Source organism: Fringilla coelebs, assembly GCF_963513975.1.
Source record: "Fringilla coelebs genome assembly, chromosome: 21".
NCBI classification, from domain to species: domain Eukaryota; kingdom Metazoa; phylum Chordata; class Aves; order Passeriformes; family Fringillidae; genus Fringilla; species Fringilla coelebs.
The window spans coordinates 1,348,813-1,371,791 of NC_140047.1; the positions used below are offsets into that span (position 1 = coordinate 1,348,813).

At 58.7% G+C, this 22,979-nt stretch overlaps 1 protein-coding gene across 4 annotated transcripts in view; it reads right to left on the reverse strand.

Moving 5' to 3' along the window:
• Positions 1-22,628, reverse strand: part of ABCA2 (ATP binding cassette subfamily A member 2) — a 34,317-nt gene extending 11,689 nt beyond the window's left edge. Inside the window, exons 1-27 of one of the 4 annotated variants that reach the window (XM_084219863.1) lie at positions 22,417-22,628; positions 15,058-15,151; positions 12,658-12,769; positions 12,070-12,236; positions 11,740-11,867; positions 11,467-11,571; positions 10,814-10,999; positions 10,514-10,732; positions 9,564-9,898; positions 9,158-9,317; positions 8,818-8,946; positions 8,370-8,537; positions 7,541-7,637; positions 7,016-7,189; positions 6,833-6,935; positions 6,121-6,235; positions 5,691-5,881; positions 5,305-5,455; positions 4,803-5,007; positions 4,193-4,357; positions 3,705-3,885; positions 3,202-3,414; positions 2,690-2,886; positions 2,427-2,609; positions 1,834-2,012; positions 1,625-1,745; positions 591-878 (exon numbers count right to left, since the gene is read on the reverse strand). In XM_084219863.1, coding sequence (XP_084075989.1) covers positions 591-878; positions 1,625-1,745; positions 1,834-2,012; positions 2,427-2,609; positions 2,690-2,886; positions 3,202-3,414; positions 3,705-3,885; positions 4,193-4,357; positions 4,803-5,007; positions 5,305-5,455; positions 5,691-5,881; positions 6,121-6,235; positions 6,833-6,935; positions 7,016-7,189; positions 7,541-7,637; positions 8,370-8,537; positions 8,818-8,946; positions 9,158-9,317; positions 9,564-9,898; positions 10,514-10,732; positions 10,814-10,999; positions 11,467-11,571; positions 11,740-11,867; positions 12,070-12,236; positions 12,658-12,769; positions 15,058-15,151; positions 22,417-22,482 — 4,432 coding nt within the window. In that variant the 5' untranslated portion in view covers positions 22,483-22,628. Of the gene's footprint in view, positions 1-590; positions 879-1,624; positions 1,746-1,833; positions 2,013-2,426; positions 2,610-2,689; positions 2,887-3,201; positions 3,415-3,704; positions 3,889-4,192; positions 4,358-4,802; positions 5,008-5,304; positions 5,456-5,690; positions 5,882-6,120; positions 6,236-6,832; positions 6,936-7,015; positions 7,190-7,540; positions 7,638-8,369; positions 8,538-8,817; positions 8,947-9,157; positions 9,318-9,563; positions 9,899-10,513; positions 10,733-10,813; positions 11,000-11,466; positions 11,572-11,739; positions 11,868-12,069; positions 12,237-12,657; positions 13,974-15,057; positions 15,152-22,416 lie in introns of those variants that run through there. The other 3 variants (XM_084219861.1, XM_084219862.1, XM_084219860.1) reach the window with 3 other exon arrangements.
• Between the last annotated feature and the right edge of the window lie 351 nt (positions 22,629-22,979).

Here is a 22,979-nt window from a genome sequence, read left to right on the forward strand (position 1 = left end):
TAGTCACACGAGTTGTGAGATAACCCAGAACAGGATCTCTGACTACAGCAATAACCTCGAGGCACCTGCCTGCACCCTCTCTATCCAGCAATCCCAGCATCCAGGCGGGGAGAGCCTTGCACTTGGAGCAGGGTACAACAGGTGAAGCCATCACCTGCAAAGTGATTCTGTGCCCAAGGACCAAGAGGAGAAACCCAGCTGGTGACAGTGTGGGAAGAGGCCATGTTAGTGGGGCAAGTCTGCAAGGTGGCACTGGAGACCCACAGGAGGCAGAGGCAGAGCCAACACTGGCTTCACGCCTTGGCATGAGACCCTCATGGCACACCCTACCAGCATGGGGTGCAAACTCGTGGAAAGAGCTTCCCAGCCCTCCCACCCAGGCTGTGGCTCTCTGGTTGCTGTGTTGATGGATGCCCCATCAGCCCCCTCCCCATGGGCTCTCGTCCCAGCAGTCACAGCCACCCATCTCAGTCACAACCAGATACCCTGAGGGACTGGGTCAGTTCTGCCCACCCTGGGCAAACCCTCCACATCCCAGCTAAGTGCCTTCCCCAGCCCCTGCCCACTGGCCAGGCACCAGCAGCACCAACCTTGCAGACTGATGTTATCGGGGTCCTGCCGGTTATCGAACAGGGGCACGTAATCCCCAAAGAATTCAGAATAAGCCCCACCTTCATCACCACGCACAGAGCCCACCGAAGATGCTGAGCGCAGGGATGCCTGCGACTGCGCCAGCTTGGAGCAGGTCACCAGGTTGCTGAGCTCCACCTCAGGCTTCTCTGGCACAGCTGCTTCGGCCAGGGGCTCCCCATTGGCTTCAGACTTTGGGCCCAGCTCAGAGGCAGGTGGCTGCAGGGCATCCTTGGACTCCTTCATGTCTGGAAGAAAAAATGTGGGTTGCCACCAGCCATGCTATTCTACACGGCAGCATGGCACTGACTGGGGATGGATTGTACCACAGAATCACAGACTGGTTTTGGGTTGGAAGGGACCCCATCTCATTCCAGCCCCCTGCCAAGTGCAGGGAGACCTTTCACTAGACCAAGTTGCTCCAAGCTCCATCCAATTTGGCCTTGAACACTTCCAGGGATGGTGCACCCATAGCTCCTCTGCATGACCTGTGACAAGGTCTCACCACCCTCACAGGCGAGAATTTCCCTCTAACATCTAATCTAAACTTTTCCTCTTTTAGTTTGAAACCATTCCCCCCTTGCTTTAACACTATGTTCTAAATGTTCTGCCCATTTAAAATCCCTCTCTCTCATTTTTTCAAGCCCCCTTTAGGCACTAGAAGGTGCCATAAGGTCTCCCTGGAGCCTTCTCTTCTCCTGGTCAACACCCGCAGCTCTCCTAGCCTGGCTCCATGGCAGAGGTGCTCCAGCCCTCGGAGCATTGCCATGGTGTCCTCTGGAGACCTGTGCGGAGGACACCAGAGCTAGCCACTATTCCAGGTGAGAGTGAAGTCAGAGTGGAGCAGAGGCTGGCTGCCTTTGGCCAGGATGGGCTCTGTTGGAAATCTCTCCTCCACCTGGGATAGGAGATTCCTGCAGCCACCAAGCCCAGCAAGATCACAGAGCCCCTCACTAGCACCAGCAGCACCTTGTGCCCCGCCAAACACCCGTACCCACGTCACTGTTCTCCAGAGACTGATCCTCCTCAGACACCTTCAGGAAGACCTCCTCCAGCGTGGTATCCATCAACCCAAAACTGGTGAGGTCCAGCTCTTCCAGGCTCTGCTCCAAGTGCTGTGGGAGCAAAGCGCTGTGTGAGGAGGGCAGATGTCCACAGTGCCACAGCCCCATGCCTGCCCACTCTGCCAGCCCCTGCAGGTACCTGGAAGAGCCTCTCAAAGCAGCCCTTCTTGACAGCCTCACTGGGCAAGATGTAGGAGAGCTCTGTGTTGGTATCTGAGATGAGGAGGCAGGAGGCCACATACTTCTTGATGAACTGGGAGACACGAGGCTCAGAGCAGGGGCTGACAGAGGAGTGGCTCAGGGGGCTGTGGCCTGGCTCTGAAGCAGAGACAGTACCATCAGTTAGTTCATACCTGGCCTCCCTCCAAGACCCCCCACATCTCCCCTACTCCCCAGTGCCAGAGGGGTTTCCCTGTCACCCTGACTGGCTGGGGATGGTCTTCTGCAATGTGGCCCGCATTGGACATCTCAACCCACAGGGCAACCCACAGGCTCAACAGAACCAGCACCTGGAGAGAAATGCCACTGTGTAAGGTCTGGCCAAGGACCCAGCTGGGAAAAATAAAGGCTGAGCAATGGGGCCTCCTACACCCCTGCCCCATCCCTTCTGCCCTCCATGTGGCCTAAGAAGACTCAGGATGGGAGTACTTGGGTGTTGACCTCTCCTTTGCTAGGCTGAAGAAGGCGGGTGCCATCTGCTCCTTTAACGAAGGGTCCCACTGCTCCCCAGACCTGTGCCATTCCTGGTGTCCGATTGCTTCTTCACCACTGTCAGCTTGTAGCCGTCACCATAGGTGCTCTTGAGGAACAATGGAGAACCACAGCACTTGAGCTTGCCATGGGAGATGATGGCAATGCGGTCTCCCAGCAGGTCAGCCTCATCCATGTGGTGTGTGGAGAGCAAGATGGTCCTCCCTGATGGCAGCACAAAGCCTGAGTAGAGGGGCCGTGGCTGCCACAGAGGAGCATGCTAGGCTCTGCCCAGCTCTGCTCACCTGGCTTGTACTTGAGGATGAGGTCCCAGATGGCCCTTCGGGCATATGGGTCCACACCAGCTGTGGGCTCATCCAAGATAACAGCTCGCGACCCACCCACAAAGGCAATGGCCACTGACAGCTTCCTCTTCATGCCACCTGAGAGAGTCTGCACCTGGCAGTGCCGTTTATTGGAGAGTTCCAGGTCCTCAATCATCCTGGGGACAGGGTAGAAGCACCAGGAATGCTGTGGGGGCTGTACTGGTGCCCAGTGCCTGTGGGGAGTGTGTAACGGCTCTTCCCCACGTGGTATCTGCAGCCTTTGGCTGCTGGGACTGCCCAGCTGCAGTTAGGCTATGAGAATCTTCTGCTCACTTCCACACCCTGACACCCCAAGGGTGGGAAAACACTTGGTGGAGCTGCTCCATGGGAAACCACTGCCACCAGATCGCCCCCCATAGCACAGCCAGTAGGAAGGAGACTCATTCATGCCAAAGGCATGGATGAAGACAAAGGAGCTGGAGGGTGCCTACTTGTCCATCTCCTTGCGGATCTCCTCCTCTGCCATGCTCTTGAGCTGCGAGTAGAACCAGAGATGCTCCTCCACCGTCAGCCTGTCAAAGAGCACGTTATGCTGGGGACACATGCCCAGGTTCTTCCGGATCTTGTCCATCTCCGTACGGATATCATGGCCATAGATGGTAGCAGAGCCCGATGTTGGAGGGAACAAGCCAGTGAGGATGGACCTGGATGGATGAAGAAAGGCAACAGTGTGAGGGAGCTCATACTGGCCTCAGTCTGGCCCCAGCCCCAACACCTCTGGGAGCATCTGCTGGGCCCCAGGCAGAGCAGTATCAACACAGGGCCACGAGCCTACTCCTGTCCCATATTTGTGCCAGCCCTACACCCACACTGCTGCCCTCTGGGCATGGTAGCAGCTGCCACAGGGCCCTGCAGAGACATCCCAAAGCCCCTGCCTCACACCCTGCAGCTGACCAGAGGAACATGGCCTCTATCTGCCAGGACAGGCACTCACATGGTGGTGGTCTTGCCTGCACCATTGTGCCCCAGGAAGGACACAACCTGGTTCTCGTAGAGGTTGAGGCTCAGCTTGTTTAGCGCCAGCTTCTTGTCTGTCTTGTAGACTTTGGTGAGCTTGTCAATGCAGACGACCAAGGGGAGGTGGGTCGGCTCCTCCTCGATGCCCCTTGTCTCCTCTGCTGTGACAGTAGGACGGTGAGGAGCCAGGGGAGGGCAGGGAAGCCAGGCTTTGAGTGGGGTTCCCTGGGAATGAATCAACCCGCCTCCATCCCATAGTGGCTATGCTGGCTTGTGGTCCCTTCCCCTCTGCTTCTTGCCAATTTTCCCCTTCCCACACCACAGTGGCAGCTCCCAGAGAGGCCACAGTGTTTGGCCCAGTATCCTGCCTTGACAAGAGCACAGGGGTCCATGGCCAAGGCAAGACCCTGCGGCAGAGTCAGGGCCACCCTTGTGCCACCCACCGCCACCCCCAGCTGCCCTCACCCAGCCTCCGGCTCTCCATGGCACAGGCCTGATCCTCCTCCATGATGCTGAGGCGGGTGTTGCGTGACCATGGCCAGGTCCACTCCCAGGTCTCCACACGCCCATTGCCCAGCCAGTAAGACTTCTGGAAAGGGAAGTACCAGGGCCGTGGCAGGCCGAACATGCCTGCAACCACAGCCCCAGGGAGTCAGGGCCAACCCTACACCCAGGGCCATGCAGAAGCTGCTGAGGACTGGGTCAGAGCTTGGCATGGGCATGGGCTTGGGAGTTTTCCCAGGTCAGGTCACCACTGCAGGGTGGGGGCTGTGAACACTCCAGCCAGCTGGGCTCAGGGCAGCTCTGTGGGCTGTGCCAGGAAACAAATTCCTTTGGGATTCAGGTTGGGTTAGCTCATGCTTTAGCTTTACAATGAAAAACCAGGGAGCAACTGAGATGCTTCCACGAGGGCAGGATAAGGGAGATTGGTATCTCAGCTGTGGACATATGGCTTTGCTACAGCCGGCCCCTGAACTGAGACATCTGGCTGACACAAGCAGATAAGAACACATGGGAGGTGGCCCCCAGCAAAGTAAGGTCTGGGGTGCCCTCATGCCCCTCTGCCCACACGTACCCGGGTGCACGGCCTCGATGTACCACGTGAGCACCCCATACACCATGGCATCCACGACCAGCATCATCATGGACAGCAGGAGGTTGAAGTCATCTCCTTCCACGGGTGACTGGCTGAAGGTGTGCCACTGAATACCCACGCCAGCCACCTCATACAGCGCAAAGTACTTGGAGCCCAACCCAAAGGCGGTGGTGGACATGAGGGACTGTGAAGAGGTGGAGGGAAGGGAATGGGAGGTCAGCAGGAACCACAGGCCAACTCCAGAAGAACAGGTTTGGGTGAATTCCTACCTAGTGCTGCCCCACCCAGCCCCATGGAAATGCTCCTGGACCTGAGAGGCACAAACCTTCCGAAGATACCTCCAAAGCCTCATAGGACATTGGTTCATACAGGCAATGGCTTGCCCAGGGCTTAGTGACAGCTTGGTGGCTTCGTACTGGACATGAGGTACCTGAGGCAAACCTGGGACTAAGTGTGTCCCCAGCTGCTGCAGTCAACTCACCGCAATGCACTTCTCAAAGGCCGTGATCTTGTCATGCGCCACCTCCTCCCGGATGGCCACATACATGTAGGGCACGTAGCTGAGGAAGTAGATGATGCCACCACAGGCAGAGGCCAGCTTGGCCTTGGAGTAGAGCACCGATACCAGAAAGCTGCAGGGAGGACAGCATCTCCTTGGATCCCACTCCACCAGGACTTTCCCCACACTATCTAGTTTTGGTGGTGTTGAGGCAATAAATTGGCTCCCAGATCAGCTGCTTGGAGGGACTTGTGCCCCTCCACTGGCCCTTGCCCACATAGCTCCCAGTACCCTCGCTCCATGGCACAAGAACATGGATGGCACTGCCCATGCCCCTTTACTGCCCCAGCACAGACCACGCAGCTCACCAGAACATGATGGTGGCCACGGCATAGATGGCAAGGAAGAGCCATATGATGAGGACGTCGCTATGCATCAGGACCTTGCCGTACTTGAGAATGGCAGTGAGTGCTGTGACCGAGATGGAGAGCTGGACAAAGCCAGTGATGAACCAAGCCACCCAGTGCACCGCATTGTTCAGGCCCATCATCTTCATCACCTGTGAGGCCAAAACTACTCAGTGGGACTGTCCCCAACCCCGTGCACCCCCTCCAGGGCTGGCCAGGGATCATCTCATGCTGGGGACACTCAGAAGGACCAGCTCCCCCCCAGGGATTTTGGATCTGCATCTGCCCTGGTTCATGTAACCCAGAAATACAAGGAAGGTGACCAGGGACAGCACAGAATGTAGGGTGCAGATATGCCACTCCTCCCCAAGAATCTCTTCCACATCCCTACCTCTTTCAGGCGATGCTCCTTTTCTGTCACGATGTGCTGGATCATCATGGCCACTGAGTAGACCCATGAGATCACCATGCAGAGGGGCATCATGTGCTCGATGACAAAGAGAAAGCTGGTGGGGCAGAGGAAGAGAGGGGAGAACTGGATGGTGGCACTGCCACAGAGACCTGCAGAGACCCTGGGGCAAGGGGCCTTGGAGGGGCTCTCCTACTGCTCAGGGACTGCTCAGCTTAGAGAGTAGGACTGCTCTCCTACTCTCTAACCCAGCTCCTCCTTAGTGCCCTAAGAAAGAACTTCTCCAGTGAGTCCACAGGACAATCCAGTGTCACGGCTGGCAGGCTTCTGCAGGCAAGTAGTAGCCACAGGCTGCACCCAGGGCCCTGCCTACCCTGGTGTGGATGGGGCCCTCTCCAACCTCCTGCCCTGGGTGCAGCCTGTGCAGCCTCCAACCTCCCTGGCTCTGGGACTTCTACAGATGCTGCCTCCAGACCACTGTAATCCATAACCACCAACAGATCCATGTGCCATTTCTTTACTTTCCCCTGCCTTCCTGAGCCTGGTACTCCAAGGAATTGGACTTAACTGGTTGCTCATCACTCCCAGAGTCACTAATTTCATTCTGGCCCCCAAACTTGTTCTCTTTTCCCAGCTAAAGTATCTTGGCCTGCAAAGTGGAAGGAGGAAGGTCCTGCAGGGGAATGTCACTCACTCATCTCGGGTATAACATGGGTACGGGAACATCTGTACATAGTTGCCAGGCTCCACCACATCGTGGCCAACAAATGTGTTGATGAGGGCACGCTCCATCATATCTGTGGAAGAGAAGGAGAGGCCAGGCTGAGCACAGAAGGGCCAGGGCCATGGGCAGCTGTGGCAGGGCACTGACACTTACCCTGGATCCAGACAAAGCCGTAGAGGAAGTAGAAGCGGCCGCCAGTGTTGGGGCCAGGCCGCCAGTATGCCCGCCGGATCTCGTTGGTCTTCTCTGTGAAGCTGGAATTCTGCCGGATCTTGTACATGACATGGGGAGGCAATGAGCCATCCCTGTTGGTCTGGAAGATGACGCCTGTGGGCAGCAGAAGAAGCAGGGAGTCCACAAGGGCCAGCCACATCAGCTGGCCCACAGCAACAGGCAGGGATGGGGAGGGCCCCACAAGCATTGCCATGGGTGAGATGGGTGGCATGGCTGGGGATGTGAGACACCCAGGGGATGCAAAGGCACACAGACAGCAGGCCATGTCAGTGGGAGAGCCAGGACAGCAGCATGGGGCAGAGGATGGGCACCATATTCAGCCCCCTCATCCACCCAACATGTGCACTAAGGGACCCACATCCTGAAGCCAGCGGCTCCAGGGCACAGCTGGAGAAAGGCAAAGCTTCAGGGACGCCTGAGAACAGCTCGTTCCCAGGGACATACTGGCAAAGACCGTGACATTGTCCTGATAGGCCTGGTTCAGTGTGTAGTTGACAATGCTCTCCTCATCTGGGAAGCCTTTGAAGATGTCCACGCTGACCTAGTGGGAGGAGAATCATAGAATCACTAAGACTGGAAAAGCCCTCCAAGATCATTGAGTCCATTAACCCAAACACTATCAAGCCCAGCACTAAACCATGCCCCCAGGTGTCAAATTCATACATTTTTTGAACACGGGGGCAGTACCACTGCTCCCGGCAGACTGTTCCACTGCTGACCACTCTTTCAGTGAAGAAATTTTCCATAAAATCCAACCTAAACCTGCCCTGCTACAACTTTAGGTTGTTTCCTGTTGTCCTGTCACTTGGGAGAAAAGACTAACCTTTACTTGGCTGCAACATCCTTCTAGGTAATTGCAAAGACTTAGAAGATCCCTCCTGAGCTTCCCTTTCTCCAGGCTGAGCTCCCTGAGCTCTCAGTCCTGCCTCATCAGACTTGTGCTCCAAAACCTTCCCTAGCTCCACTGTCCTTCTCTGGATATGCTCCAGCAGGCTAGTGAGATCCCAAGGCCCTGGATGGGTCTGGCACACAGAGCCTGCAAATGGTACAGCATGCACCACCCAAAGCCAACCCCAGTCCCTGAAGTCAACAGTGTGTGAGCATCTCCACCCTAGACATCTACCCCAAAGCTGTGGACACTGCAGGAGCCACCACCTTCCCCAGACCTCCTGTCCCATGCTCTTAGGAAGGTCTCCGTGGATCTGACCCTCTTCAGCCCAACAGAGCCTGGCTGTTGGCAGTTCAACCTTCCCACAGGTGTGCTCCACCTCACCTTGGCCATGAAGCGGACCCAGCCACAGGCAGCATTGTCAATGGTATCCAGCTGCTGGAGCAGGATGCTGGCATTGGGCAGGGAGAAGTTGCCATTGAGAAAGTTGTGAAGAACATCACTGTCAGAGACATTCAGAATCTCTGGGTGCTTGTGGAGGTCAGCGGTCAACTGAGACAGAGAGGAACACATGAGAGGGAGAAGTTGGGGTATGCCTTGCCTCTCAGGTCACTGTCCAGCCCCACAGACACAGGCAGGACCCAAAGCTCCTCCTGAGGACGAGGAACAGTGTGCACATTGTGCAGGGATCCAGACTAGTATCCACAAGAGAAGGTGGATACTAGGGAGTACCCCATGAAGAAGCTACAGGGTATCTGGGGGGAGGACAACCCCTTCTCCACTGCCGGAGCAGTAAATCCCAGGCAGCCTCATCCTCACTACACTGTCCTACCTGCTGGAGCCAGTGGATGCGCCTCTGCAGCCTGCCCTCCTCCAGGTAGGCCCGGATCTCTGGGGAGATGTTCAGCCATGCCTTGGCGTAGTGGGTGACATTGCCCACAAAGGCGAAGGTCTCGTTGGCCTGGGGGCCAGGCAGAAAGTTGTACGGTGGGCAGAGGCAGGGGCTTCCTGCTCTCTGGGGTGACTAGCAGTCATGGAGTTACCTGCCCACCTCCCACTGCCTGTGGGACCTCCCTGAGTCTGGCAGTCAACCTCTTCCCTGCCGCACAGCCCATCTGCAGAGCAGGATGGTGGAAGAAGAAGGACAGGGGTCCCAACCTATGCATCCTTACCTTCAGGATGACCTTGTCAACTTCAGTGCCCACAGGTGCGTACAGGATTTTGGGGTTGCTGGTCATCAGATGCACAAGGAGGCCCAAGTTTCGCTGCTCCTTGCTGGTGAAGCCCAGCGAGCTCATGTTGCCCTGCTTCAGTGCCTCAGGCTCGATGGTCCTGGAAAGGGAGCTCAGGCTTTCTACTCTGCTTCAGGCCCAGCACCCCTTGCTGCAGGCAGCCCCCACCCCTGCCCATGACAGGCCTTCAAACTGACTCCAGTGCCTGCGTGGTGCTGCCCAACACAGAGAGCATCCTTGGCTGCAGGACAAGGCTGCAGTACAGCACCCATCCTGCCTGCTCAGCAAGGGGTGACACCAATGGCCTGTGCAGGGAGAACCTGGAGCCATCCCCCAGTGCTCCTACCGGTTGTTGCCGCAAAGGATGGGCTGCAGCCCTGCCCAGAGCTGCACAAATGCTGAGAACTGCCCCTGGGGGTTGTCGATGCCAGACGGGCTCTCCCCGGCACCCTCTTCCTCCTCTGCCGTGGCATTGCCAGCCGTGGCATTGGCACTGGACCAGCTGGTGCTGTTGGCCGTGGGTGGTGCGGCCTTGCTGGCACAGGCTCCCCTGGGCAGCAGCTTAGCCAGTGCTGAGAGGATGTCCATGTCCTGGAGAACCTTCTCCATCTCCACCAAGTCCTCGAGGAGGGTACGGAGGCGGTGCTGGGTGGCTGTGCTGTTCACTTCCTCCAGCTTCAGCTGTGAGTATGCGTGGACAAGGAGTTACTCACTGCTGGTACAACAGGGTCTGCTTGCCTTTAGGAAGGGACCAACGAGGACTCCAAGCAGTAGCAACTCCACTTTCTTGGTTAAAGGGTTGGAGCTGTGCCAAGGTTAGGGCCCTGGACTCATTGCTGTGCATCTGCGCCTATGAGGCAGTGAAAATGGTGGCAAATGCTGGCAGGGACTTGTGTGAAGGTAAGAGATAGCACTCAAGACAGAAGGGTGGTCCTCTGTTCCTACAAAGGACACATCGAGCTTGGGTGGGACAAGGAGTGAGACCTCAGAGTCACGCTTGAGCTGTGCCACCAAGGGCTTTGCTGGTCCTGGGGAGAGAAGCTGGCTTCCTAGGGACACTTAGGAAGATGCTGGGGACACCCATTCCCATCCAATAGGCAATGTGCAAGCAAGCGCTAGAGGGGAATCTTACCATGGAGCTAGGTGGGAGGGGGTTACTCATGTCAGAGAAGGGGGTAACCAAGAGAAGCCAGGCCATTGAACTGTTCCCCATCTCAACACAACACCAGATGAGTTTGAAAATCCTTCCCAAATTTCATCCCTGCCACCAGCCTACCCCACCTGCCCAGCTCTCACCCTGCTGACTATCTTGGGGGTGTCCAGCTGCTTCTGGAGCTCGGAGGCCAGCTGGGCAAAGCGCTCCTGGCGGATGGTTCGGCTGCCATTGCAGGCCAGTGCCCGGTATGCTGCCAGCAGTGGCTGCTGCCTGGGAGATACACGCAGAAGGCGGTGCAGTCCCCCTGGGTACTGCTCACATGTCAGCTGTTCCAGCACTGGCCCGGTGAAGAGGACATTCTACAGGGCAGGAAGTTGTAGGGACAGCACTGCAGTGCCTGCTCTGGCAGAGCAGCCCAGGTTGCCCCATGAGGTGCTCACCTCCATCTCGGTGACAAAGGCCTGGGGGCTATCAGAGACAGCAGGTGCCACAGCAGTGCTGGTGAGGCCCAGAGCCTGGGAGAGCATGCGGAGCAGTGCTGGACGGTGTGGGGCTGCCACTGGGTCCTGCAGCACCCTGTGAACCAGCCCTTCCTGCAGGCTCCTCCAGCCACTGGGGAGACTCTTCTGCAAGATGAAGAATGGGGATGGCTGGTGGAATGGGGGCTCCCCCCAGGTCCCCCTCCTTGTGTGTCCCCAAGCATACATGAACAGCACCACAGCATCCATGGTCTCCACAGGGCGGGGAAGAAAAAGGATGGGCAGATGCAGGGAGCAGAGGTTCCCTGCATGCCAGACACAAGGGGGGAACAATTTCCCCTGCTCCCTCCACAGCCACCACCCAGGCAGCACCAACCCCCACGGCAATGGTAAACCCAGGCATAGGTACTGGTGTGTCTCATAAAACTGGGGAAACTGGTGGCAGCACCAGGATGGACCCTGGCCATCCCTGCTGCTGCTCTGCCCCCGACAATATTCTGTCATGGCCCATCTACTGGAACAGACACCCCCAGATCACCTGGGGTGGGATATGGAGGGGACAAGAGGACGGGCTCTACTCTACCATGTCCCCTGCATGCAGCACCATTCCTCACCTCCAGCTGTGTCATCTTCTTTCTGGGGCCAAACCCATCCCATAGGTCTCGCTCATGGGTCTCATCGGGTACCAAAGGAAAGGAATCAAAAAACTGCCGGTATACCTGCACCGAGATGAGAGCATGACTGCCAGGTGTGCCAAAAGTGGAGCACCAGTGCTGCACCTGCTTGCCCAGCAAGGCCCTGGCATGGGGCGGCAGGGTAGGACAAATCCAAGCTGGGTGCCATTCACAGGGTAGCACAGAACCCTGCAAAGCCCAGAGGCCACCCACCTCTCGCAGGTCAATGCTGGAGCCCAGGAGCAGCTCAGCTGTGCTGTTGGGGAGGGACAGGTTCTGTATCAGGAAGCGCCGCAGCTCTCCCTGGTCTTTGGCTGCCCATGCCAGTGTGAAGCTGGACCCTGCCAAGGAACAAGGTGGGAGGTCAGAGCAGCCCACCAGCATGAGGGACACGGCATGGCACCAGAGCTGGCTCTGCCCAATGCAGTGACATGGGACAGTGGCAGGGCACTGCCACACACCATCACTTCGCTGGGTGCTGGGCCAGCTGGTGCTACCTGTCCCTGCCGAACAGGTAGAGGGGGCAGGCAGAGCACAAGCCACCTGCTTGGCTGCTGAAGTGGGTCTCCATGGAGCTGGGCCCAGGGCTGCTGAGGGCCTCCAGGTGCCGGCGTAGTGACTCCAGCTCCTCCTCCAGTCCTGGATGCTGCGGGTCGAAGAGGCTGCTTTGCTCTACTGCCTCGCTGAGGTGTTCCAGAATCTGTGTCACCCTGCAAGAGCCCAGCACCGGCCTGGCTTCAGGGACAGAGGGATGCGGACACCTTCCCCAGAGCTCTGGGGGAAAGAGCCCCTCAGGTGCAGGGGACAGCAGTCCTGTCTGAAATGGGACACCACTGCCCTTGCCTTTGCACTGAATCCAGTGTGCCAGGGTTCAGAGGAGAGACCCAGCACTTCATGGTGTCTCCAAGACCACCTCTGTCCTCCTCCCAGCACTAAATACCTGGGAGCCCCCAGCAGAACAGACTGAGGTGTCCCCTGCACCAAGGACATGATGATCTGCACACAAGTAGTTTTGGGGGATGCTAGCTTCTGCCTCAGCCCCAGGGTAGCAATGTCAGCGTGGAAAGGGGCGGGCTCTGTGTGGGAGCATGACGGGTGGGAGAGGAAGTGCATGGTGAGGGCAAGACTCACGTGGAGTTGGAGTACTGCAGGAAGCCAAACTCATCACGCTGGCCGTCGGGGCACAGGGACTGCATGACTGGCAGGATCCCGGCTGACGTGAGCGGGGCCGCCGTGTAGAAAGCTGGAGCCAGTAAGAGGCCAGAAGAGGCCAAGGAAAGTGCAGGCAGCAGGGAGGAGAGGCAAAGAGACAGGGAGGGGGAAGGGGCCGCCAGAGAAACAGACACTCAGTTCAGAAAAGCACGCGCTGGGGTCTGTGAGCCCACGGGAGGCTGGTGGCCACAGTCAGAAGTCAGCAACTTTCCCACCAGGGCTGTCCTGGCTGGTGACTCTGTGGGGCTGCAGGCAGCTCCAGCACCCCTGGCTCCAGCCCTCTTGCCCCCACCCACTCTTCCCTGGATGATGGCTCCCTTGTGCCCCACAACAATGCCAATTTCTGCCACTTGCCCCCAAGATGGCCACCAACCTCCTCCAGGCTCCCGGTCTCCCCTGTTAGTAGCCTCAGAGGCAGTGGTGGATCTCCAGAGGAAAAGAAGGACAAATGCAACAGGGAAAATAGATTTGTCATCTGCAGCTCCCAGAGCCCCCAGCTTTCCCCCCCAACCCAGCTGCCCCAACGTGTGGCAGCTGGAGGTAGGTGGAAATGGAGACGCGGAGATGGGAGAAACAAGAAGCACCAAAGGGCTGGCAAACCTTCCCCCCTCCAATGTCACTGAGCCATCATCCCTGCTGGGACACTCCCGTGTCCTTCCCCAGGGCAGGGCAAGCCCAGAATGCCACTGCCCAGTGGCGACCACAGGATGTCATCGGGCAGTGCCAGGCAGGGACCCTGCTTTTGCCACTCTGCTGATGACCCTGTGGTTAGAGATAGGTCAGTGCTGTTAACAAGGCCACAACTGGTAGGCACTGGTGAAGATGGGCTTCTGGCAGGAACAAGGAACAGCTGCAGCATGGGGTAGGCCAGCAGCCTCTTCTGGTGGTGGAACCCACCACTGGTGGCCATGCCACGGTTTGGTGACAAAGTCAGTGCATGGCATCTTGCTGGCCTTGAGGCTCTAGTGCCACATTCCAGCTTGTCCCAGCCATGAGAGGCCAAGACAGAGACCTGGTGGTGATGCCATGGTGGGAGCCAGCCCCAACCCCTTGGTGACTGGGCAAGACTGGGTGACCACAAGCGACCACATGGGTGACAGGACCAAGCAGACTTTGCTCCAGAAGGCAGGCAAGAAGAAGGAGTAAGACAAGCCTCCATCTGGCTGGAGAGCCCTATGCAGCCCAGGAGGCCGGGGACATGGCCACCAGTGACCCCAGCACACCTGGGAACCCAGGACCATCAACCAAGGGGGTACACCATCATGACTGGTCAGTCCCTGGGGAGGAGCAGGCAGGGGCCATACTATGCTGGCCAAGCTCATCTTCACCAGCTGTGGAGGAAGGCAAGGGGTTTACAGAGGCATAGATTAGGCCAGAGTGAGTTGATCTAAACCAAGCTCTTCCTCCCCAGACTATGAGGCCAGCACTGGTAAGGGAATGGGAGGAGGCACCCACCCGTCCCATCAACTTACAGACTGGTGCATGCAGTTGAGGCATGAAGGGCAGGCGGGCAGGGGAAATGGTAGGAAAGAAAAAGAAAACATGAGCAAAAAAGAATGAAAAACCAAATGAAAAACCACACAACACAGATTGTATGTCAGCGCCAAGGCAGGAGACCGGCAGCACCTGCCGCAGCTGGACAGCGCTGGCAGCTGGGCTCTCCCTCGCCGGGACACACTGAAACACAGGCTCAAACCATCATCACATGGGGTAACCACCAGTGCCCAGCATCTCCCCTGGCCCTGCTGTGCCATCTGTACCAGGGCACCCACCAAGGTGGGCATCAATGGGCCCTTACGACCTGACAGCTTCACTCCACTGCCTCCTCCCAGCTGCACAGCCCACAGCCACCATGGTCCAGGCCAGAGCTCCAGCTGGAATTCTCCCAGAGCCCTCAGCTCCAGTCCCATCAGTTTATCATTCTGCCAGGCCTCTGAGCACACCAGGGCCAGGCATAGGGCTTTCTGTAGGTCACTTTCCCCCCCACTGGGGAGCCTTTCCCAGAGCCACTCCAGCTGATCCTCGACTACTTAGGGGGATTGTGGCCGTTCCAGCACCATCGGTTTGCCCTTCCCCATGCAAAATGTCCATGCTGATGACAGCCACAGGCTGGTTGGTGCTGCAACCCCCAGGGGAGCCTCCCCAGGCTGGGAAAGACTCTGCTACTTCCACCAGTCCTTGGCTGTAGCCCCCGCCCAGTGCAATGTCCCCCAAAAGGCCTCTCTAGGTCCCCTCTGCCCCCAGGCTGGAGCACCTCCCCAGGGCCTCAGGGTGCCCCCAAGTGTGGGAGTGCCCCAAGCACCACTTGCTGGGACTTACCTTCCTTCACAGGGATGGTGGGCTTCTTCTGCCGCAGCCCCAGGAGGATGAAGAAGAGCACCAGGGGGATGAAGATCTCGAAGGCCAGTACCCACTGGGGATGACACAGAGCAGAGGGAACAGGATGCTTAGGGACAGAACACAGCCACCTGGGAGAAGCACAGGCAGTACAGGGGCCCCCAGGCATTGGTGCAGTGCAGCACTGTGCCCACATACTGCAAATGGCTGGTGGCTCTGTCACAGCTCAGCCAGCGGCAAACAGGTTCCTGGGCATGCCACAACCTCCTGCCTGCACCACCCTGTCCAGAGCACTGCAGGACAGGGTAGGGTACACAGAGGGGATGGATCCCTCCTCCAGCAGTGCAAACAGGCTGCTGGGGCTTGAGCTCAGCCTCAAAGATCCATCATAGCTGGAGCTGCCCAGGGAGAAGACCTCAAGTTCTGACGGCTAGTGCCCTCACAGCCTGGAGCAGCATGATGTCCCCTTGGCACCTGTGCCACTGTTGGATCTCAGAAGGATCAACAGCTGAGTCCAATAGCAGAGTTCAGTTCAGCCAGGCCCTGGCACCAGCTCCAGGTGCAACTGGGCCATCCTGGTACCCGTTCCATGCCCTCCCAAAAGGCTCTGGCTGCAAGGAATTTCCACTGGCAGCATGTGGTAAATAACAGCAAATCCCCAGGAATTCCTGGCCACAGTGGCTCAGAAGTCCCGGCTAGGCTCTGTGCCCAGAGGCCTTGGGGATAGGCATCAGCATCTCCAGCTATGGGCAGGAGCAAGCAGCCGGCACACTGCCAGCACAGCTGCTGCCACTTTGCGCTGGAGTGCCCAGAAATGGTACAGCCCCGCTGCCCAGCAGCAGGAAACCACTGCAGGCTCAGAAACTGAGGCACAGGGTGAGGTGAGCCAACTTCGGCTCACTCCAGGGCCAGATCAGACCCAAGGCAGCTGCTGAGACCCTGAAACTGCTGCCACCCATGGGCATGGCAGGGCCCAGCTCCACTGCTGGGAAGGTGCTTTCTACACCACCCACACTGGCCTCCTCCCAGTGACCAGTGCCAGCGGGCAAGCCCATGGAGAGGCAAGAACAGACTTTAATTTGAAGGATGCAGCTGCCAACAGGTGACAGGGTCAGGCCCTGTGTCTCCAACATTACCTCCATGCTGCCTCACTCAGGGGCTGCCAACACTCTGTCAAAAAAGTCAGAGCAGCCCCAAATGGCAGCGAGCGGAGGGAGCCCTGCACCCAGGTCCCTGCCAGCAACTGGGCACAGTGCTACTTCTGTGGAATGAGCACAACTGCACCCATGGATGCTGCCCATGCCGCACTTGCCACGCCAGAGTTCCTGGTTTTGGAGAGGAAGAAGAGCTGGAGAAGATGGAAAATGCCCCCAGGAGCAGTGCCTGAGAACCATCCTCTTTCTGATAACACCAGTCGCAGGGACAGTCCCTGGTGTCACTGTTCCTGCACAAAGCAGGATAGCAGGGGACACCCTGACACACACTGCTGTCCCGTGGTCCCTGCCCCACCCCCTGCCTGTTTACCAGGCACACAACGGGGCCTCTGTGCCCAGGCACCGGGGGAACCATCCCCACACACCCATGCTGGCCTGTACCAGGCTCGTGTGGGGACTGTCCTTGGTGGCAATAGCTTGTTGGAATCTAATTGTTGTTATTTATTTTTTTGACAGGGGTCATTGACTTTTGCTCATCTCCATCCCCAGAGATGTCCCTTGTCCCTACCCCTTGTCCCACATATCCCAGTGTCACAGCAGGCTGTCCCACACCTTTGGCACCCACAGTGGCATGGTGATGGGCAGACATGGTAGCTGATGGCTATCTACCAGGCTGCACCTCTAGGACTGACCCCACCCCCTGGTCCCCAGGGGCACTGGCATGCAGCAGGGCCCAACGGAGCCTCAGACTTCCAGAGAGGCACCAGGCCAGGACACCTGCCCAGCCTGGGGATGGTGGGGTCCCCACCTGCAGGTGCAAGACACTGGGGGACATTTGGGGATTCTGTGAGGAAGCAAGGACGAAAGGCCAGGATGCAAGCAGATGAGAAGGAAATGCTCCCCAGTAGGTAGAGAAGGGCCAAGGAGAGGAGAAGAGAGGGGCCGGTACCTGCCAGCAGCTGGCCATGAGTGCACCAGCTAGTCTGCCCTGCTCTGTCATCCATCCCCTGCCCCCCTCCTCTCTTGACAAGGGCACAGGTGCAGGACTGAAGGTGAGCCACTGGTCCCAGAGCCCTTGTACCAGGTGACAATGGCTGTGGGGCCAGGGACAGCTCCTGGGTGGTGGCATTCTCTTCTTCCACATCTCCTGCCACATGCTCATTTCAGCCTGGTTGTAAGTGAGCAGATGAGGTCACAGGCGCTGCCCAGATTTGCACAAGTGCTGGGTGTCCACCTGCCACCCTACAGACAGTGGGGTAACTTGCCCTTGGCTGGAGTTTGGCCCTGCCCTTGGCTGGAGGCAGGGGTGGTGAGGTCCTGCCCAATTCCCCCAGCAGGGAGGCAGAGCTGGTTGGGTGCTACAGCAGGGTGCTGGCCCTGGCAGAGGCACATGTCTTTCTGGGAGCATTGGGACAGTGATTCAACGCCCGTGCCCATCCTCTGCCACACTGTCAGATGGGAGCGAGAGGCTGTTAGGAGGCTGAGCAGGAGGCAGCAGTGCCTGCTGCGACACACAGCTCCCACACAGCCAGGTCAAAAGGCCAGACAAGCACCACAGGACAGCGATGCAAATAGAGCAGAGTAAACAACCTGGCCCAGCACAATGGTGCCACCATGCTCACCCTACAGCCACCACTGGGACAGCTGGGAGATGTGCTGGAGCCAGGGTCAGCATAGACATGGGTGTCAGGTCATGAACAACTGCACAACTCCCCTGGTGTCCCCGGCATGTGGCAGCACTCATGTCCCAGTGGCCCAGGGAGCAGTCCTCATGGGGACAGCCAGGCCAGGCAGAGGCAGCTCTTCCTGTCCAAGGCTGTCACCCAAAAGTCCACTCAGTTCTCTCCTGTGTGCCCCCAGCAATGCCTGATGCCACAGCCTCCACCCAGCATGGTGTGGGAGAGGGGCAGCCAGGGACTGGGCACCCCCATACTAAAACTCTCAAGCTGGCAACTCCAGTGACATCCCTGCTCCCCAAACCTGCCATGTCAGTCCCCCTGCCCAGAGCCTGGCACCTGCAAGGGGGTTTATTGGCTCCAACACAGGTGAAGCAACATCACACACAGCATCCAAAATCCCTGCATGTACCCCCCCAGAGGACACGGCAGGGTCTGCCTGTCCTCCTCATGGGAGGAAGGAGCTGCTGCCTACTCTATGCCAACCTCTCTGCTCATGCCAGTGCTGCCCACAGTGCCAGCAGGAACTGGCAATAGATGCTGGCCTGCAGGAACACTGAGGGATTGGGCTCTCAAGTCCTGCAGGATCCAACTTTTCCAATAGCACTTTAAGGCTGCAGAAATACCTTTAAATTTTCATGGCCCCACACTTTAATCACTGTTAGATGCCCACTTTTGCCCACAGCCAGAACGTAAAGGCAGGTAAAGCTGTGGTCACTGGGAAAGATGAGCTCGAGAGCTCTGGGGCAAAATAGGCCCCAAAATGCATGAGGCTATGCCAAGCTGCCCAGCTCCAGTGGAAATCTGACCACTCAGGTGGGGCCTGAGAGGCTTCCCTCAAGGTCACCTGCCCCACAGGCTCAGACAAGGCCAGGTCCAGGGGCTACCAACCCCCATCCTGCCAAGGCCTGGCCGCCCTCACCTCTGCCTCTGGTCACTTCCACTTATGCCCATCTGTCCCACTATCCCCTGCCTCCAGCATGGACGCATCCCCACCCCTGACAGCCCTGGCACAGCAGCCTGGGGTCCTGCCTTGGGGAGGCTGGAGGAGCAAGAAATTCCTCCTGGGGTTTGTCAACAACTCTCCTGAGCTGAGGACCCAGGAACACCCACCACGGTTCTCCCCATTCCTGCAGTGTCAGCCAGGCACCTGTGTGATGGGTCAAGAGGGCATATCATTGTCAGTGCCCTGTGCAAAGGCCACGCAGCACTGGGACATGGCCACCCTCCCACTGGCACAAGATGCCTGACCTGAGCACATGGTCATGCCAGCAGCCAGTGCAGACAAAGGTGTTCCACGACAGGTGCACCCCGGCAGCCATGCCAACAGGGACTCACAGAGACACTGCTGGGCCACCACACCCCTACCAAACCCGTGCTCCCCCTCACCACCTGCTGCAAACAAGGAGAGGGCAAAGAGTGCCCACAGCCAGGGCAGTACCCAACTGATTCCTGCTACAGGATTCAGTACCAGCATCCTCCCAGGCCTGGCAGCAGGAGCTGGCAGGGCCACAGGCACAGGGTCCTAGAGACACTGCACCCCAGCAGAGCCAGCGTTACAGCCCCCCAGCACCCCAAATTTCAGCCTTTCATTTTCTAGCACCATCAGTTTCCCCCCAGCTCTCAGCCACCAGCCAGGGGGAAAGGACAGATCTGCCACCTCCTGTGTGGAGAGTTTTCCATCTTCAGGACAAAGTGCAGAAGGCACAGATCCTGCATGGAGCAGAACAGCCACACTGCTATCAGCTCTCCTTATACCCCTTCCCTCATTCCAGGGCCAGTGCCACAGGGAGCCCCAGCTGCAGCACCAAAACAGCATAGAACTGCTCCCACCATTCCCCCAAAAGAGCCTTGACCTACCGACCAACCCTTCCCCAGGACCAAGCAAACTGGCAGCACACTTCCATCACTGAGAGCTCCAGCTGTGGCTGCCTGCCCATCCCAAATTAATGGGTACAAAGAGCCCCAAGGCAGGAGGGTGAACACCTTGAACTGTGCCTCTGGCGACTTTTGAGAGAGCACCTGCTAAATCTTACATCTAACATAGGTTTAAACCAGATACCAAAGTCATGGGAGAGCCCATCCTTTAACAATTCTGTCCCAGTAGATTCAAGGCACAGTCAGCAATCCCCAGGGCTGCCATGGGCACTGACAAGGGACCCCACAGCCTGGACCTCACTCTACCAAGAGCCACCGATGCTGTTCTGCTCAGACCTCCATCGTCCCAGGGTTAAGCTCTGGGAAGAATAAAGTCACGGTCAAACCCCAGAGCTGTCCTTGGAACAGCTCAGCCACACAAGGCAAGGTCCAAAGCCACAACAGGCTGGGAACAAGGCCTTACAGAGGTGCCACTGACCAGGGACACTGCCTGGCCATGCTGCAGGTCTCCCTGCACCCACCATCCACCCATAAGTGGCATGGCCAAGTCCTCACCTAAATAATGAATATTAATTATGAACAAATGAATAAAGTCTGCCTGTGAATAAGAAAGTCTGTCTAAACTATGAATAAAGTCTCTCCCAAAACCATGGCAGTACGCTACTGCAATCCTGCTCCTGAACAGCCCCCGCTGCCAGGGACAATAGGGACACCCCCAGGCCACCAACATTCATAGGCAGAACACAGAACTGCTCCAGTTGTCAAGAGTCAGCCCAGAGCCCTCAAACCTGAGGTCTTTGCTTACCACCCTACCCTGCAGCACTGGGTTTGCTACTCCACCTATTGCCGGGAGGGGAGCGCATGGTGGCAAGGACTAACCCCAGGGGAGCACCTGCAGCACTAGGATGGACCAAAAGGCAGCTGCTGTGCCCACACTCTCTCTCTGAGGCTGGCAGAAGCCCAGCAACCCCCAACTCTGCCTGCCCCTGGGTAAACACCAGGGGCAGCAGCTGCTCCAGTCCCCCAGCCTCTGGCTGCTGCAGTAAGATCACCCCAGTGGGAGCTGGTTTCTCATAGTGAAACGTTCATCTGCAGCTATTGCCAGGACAGACTCGCACTGGGGAACCCACTGCTGAGTGCCAGGCACAGCCACCACACAGGGCCTGGCTCTGCCCTGGCCAGCCACGACTGGCAGCTCAGCCCAGAACTACTCAGAGAGGGGAGAGCTCCCCATGGAGTGGGCAGGATGACGGTCCCTGCGCAGACTCTGGGATTCACACACAGCAGTAGCACAAGGAAGGAGGTGACATACACACGTGCATCCTCAGGGCACAGCTGTCCTAGGGACTGCATCAAATCCATCCATGAGCACCCGCAGCACTAGGACCAGCTCTCATCCTGGCTCACAGCTGGTCCCCTGCATTCACGGCATCACTGGGTGGGCAAGGAGAGGCTGCTCCCTACCTGCCTGAAGCAGTGGCACTCCAGCAACAGTCCATACACATGGAGGTGATGTGGACTGGGCTCCTCATCCTCCCCCTCTGGCCACAGCTTCCTGTGCTGCACCCCCACGCTGCCCAAGGGGCTGGTAAGAAAGTGTCACGGAGAAATGGGTCCCCAAAAGCTGTGTGCACCCCTGCTGCGTAACCCAATGGCCATGGAAGCCTAGGCCAGGTCAGCTGGTGTGTGCCGGGGCCAAGCTGTGCCAGGCTGCTCATCCTTGCAGGCAAGGGTCCGGCACAGCCCCTGCTGGGGCCAGGCAACTCTGCTCAGGGTAAAGAGGGGCGATGACTCAGCCAAACAGCATCATCCCCCTCCATCCATTTTGGGGGCACCGGGGCTGTCAGTGCAGGGAAACCTGCCTGCAGCGCCAGGCTCATCCCTGCTCCTGTCACAGGAGCCTCTGCTGCTCTGGTTACCCGGACACGGGGTCTGGGGCTGGTGGCTGCCGGTGAGGAACAGCAGGATCGGGCCTGCGGGATATTTGGGTAGGGAAAAGAAAAGCGATGCCAGCTTGGGAGCAGCAGCTCGTTCCCCTCCCCCACCCGCTAAAAATAACCGGCTCCCTCGGGCCGCGCACCCACCCCCTGCCCACAGTGCAGGATCCTACGGGGGGCTGATGGATGACCCCACACAGGGAGCCTGCGACAGGGTGGCAACGGCCCCGAGGCCCCAGCACGGTCGATGCCATCTTGCCCCTTCTGCCAGCCCGGGAGGGACACACACCAGCCCCCCGGCCCCCAACCCCACGAAGCTGCCTTTTCTCCAGCCCACGGAAGACAGGCGGCTCCGACCCACATATGGACTGAGAACCTATTTATAGCCGGCAGGTATCGGGCCGGGGAGCGATCCCACCCCGGTGGGGGGCGACATCCAGCCCCCCTCCTCCTGCGGCCCCCGGGACCGGGCGGCCTCACGGACACGACAGCGAAGCGGGAGAGCCCCAACTGTTGCTGCCACACAGGGGCCCGGGAGCGCGCCGGGCCGGAGGCTTCGTGCACGGCCGGCCCGAGGCAGGCGGCCACCGCCGGGCCGAAGGACTGGGGGGACCCTCGGGCACCATTTTCGCGCGGGACCCGGCCTCGCCCCTCAGGGCTGCAGAGACACCCCCCCCCCCCCCCGCCCCCGCTCACCGGGCTGCGCCGCTTCAGTGTCACGTTCTTCCAGAGCAGAAGATGGAGCTGATGCAGGAACCCCATGGTCGGGTCGGGCCGGCCACACCAAAGGGCCGCGCCGCGCTCAGCTCCACGGTCACCCGCCGCCCACCGCCATCCCCTCCTAGCCGGCGTCTACTGCTCGCCGTGGGTTGCGAGGAAGCGGAGCGGCCTCGGCCCAGGCCTAGCTCCGCCGCACCCGACCCTGCGCAGCACCAGCACCACCCCCGGCCCGCGGCGGCCGCCCCTTAAAGGCACCGCCGGACCCGCCCGCTCCGCTCGCACGGCGGCCCCGGCACACCGCGGCCCGGGCCCAGATCATCCCGGCAACAGTGGCCCCGGTGCTGACCGTGCAGAGCGGGGCTGCTGCCCCAGGGGCCGGGGAATCCTCGCTCCCCTCGAGCCGCCGCCCTCCCGCCCCTCGGCCATATACAGATCACCTCCACGCTTCTGCGCCTGGTGCTCCCCCGGGACAGGAAGGACTGGCCCGTGACTGCGGGACTGTGTACCACGGTGCCACGGCTGTCCCTCCTCTTGCACGC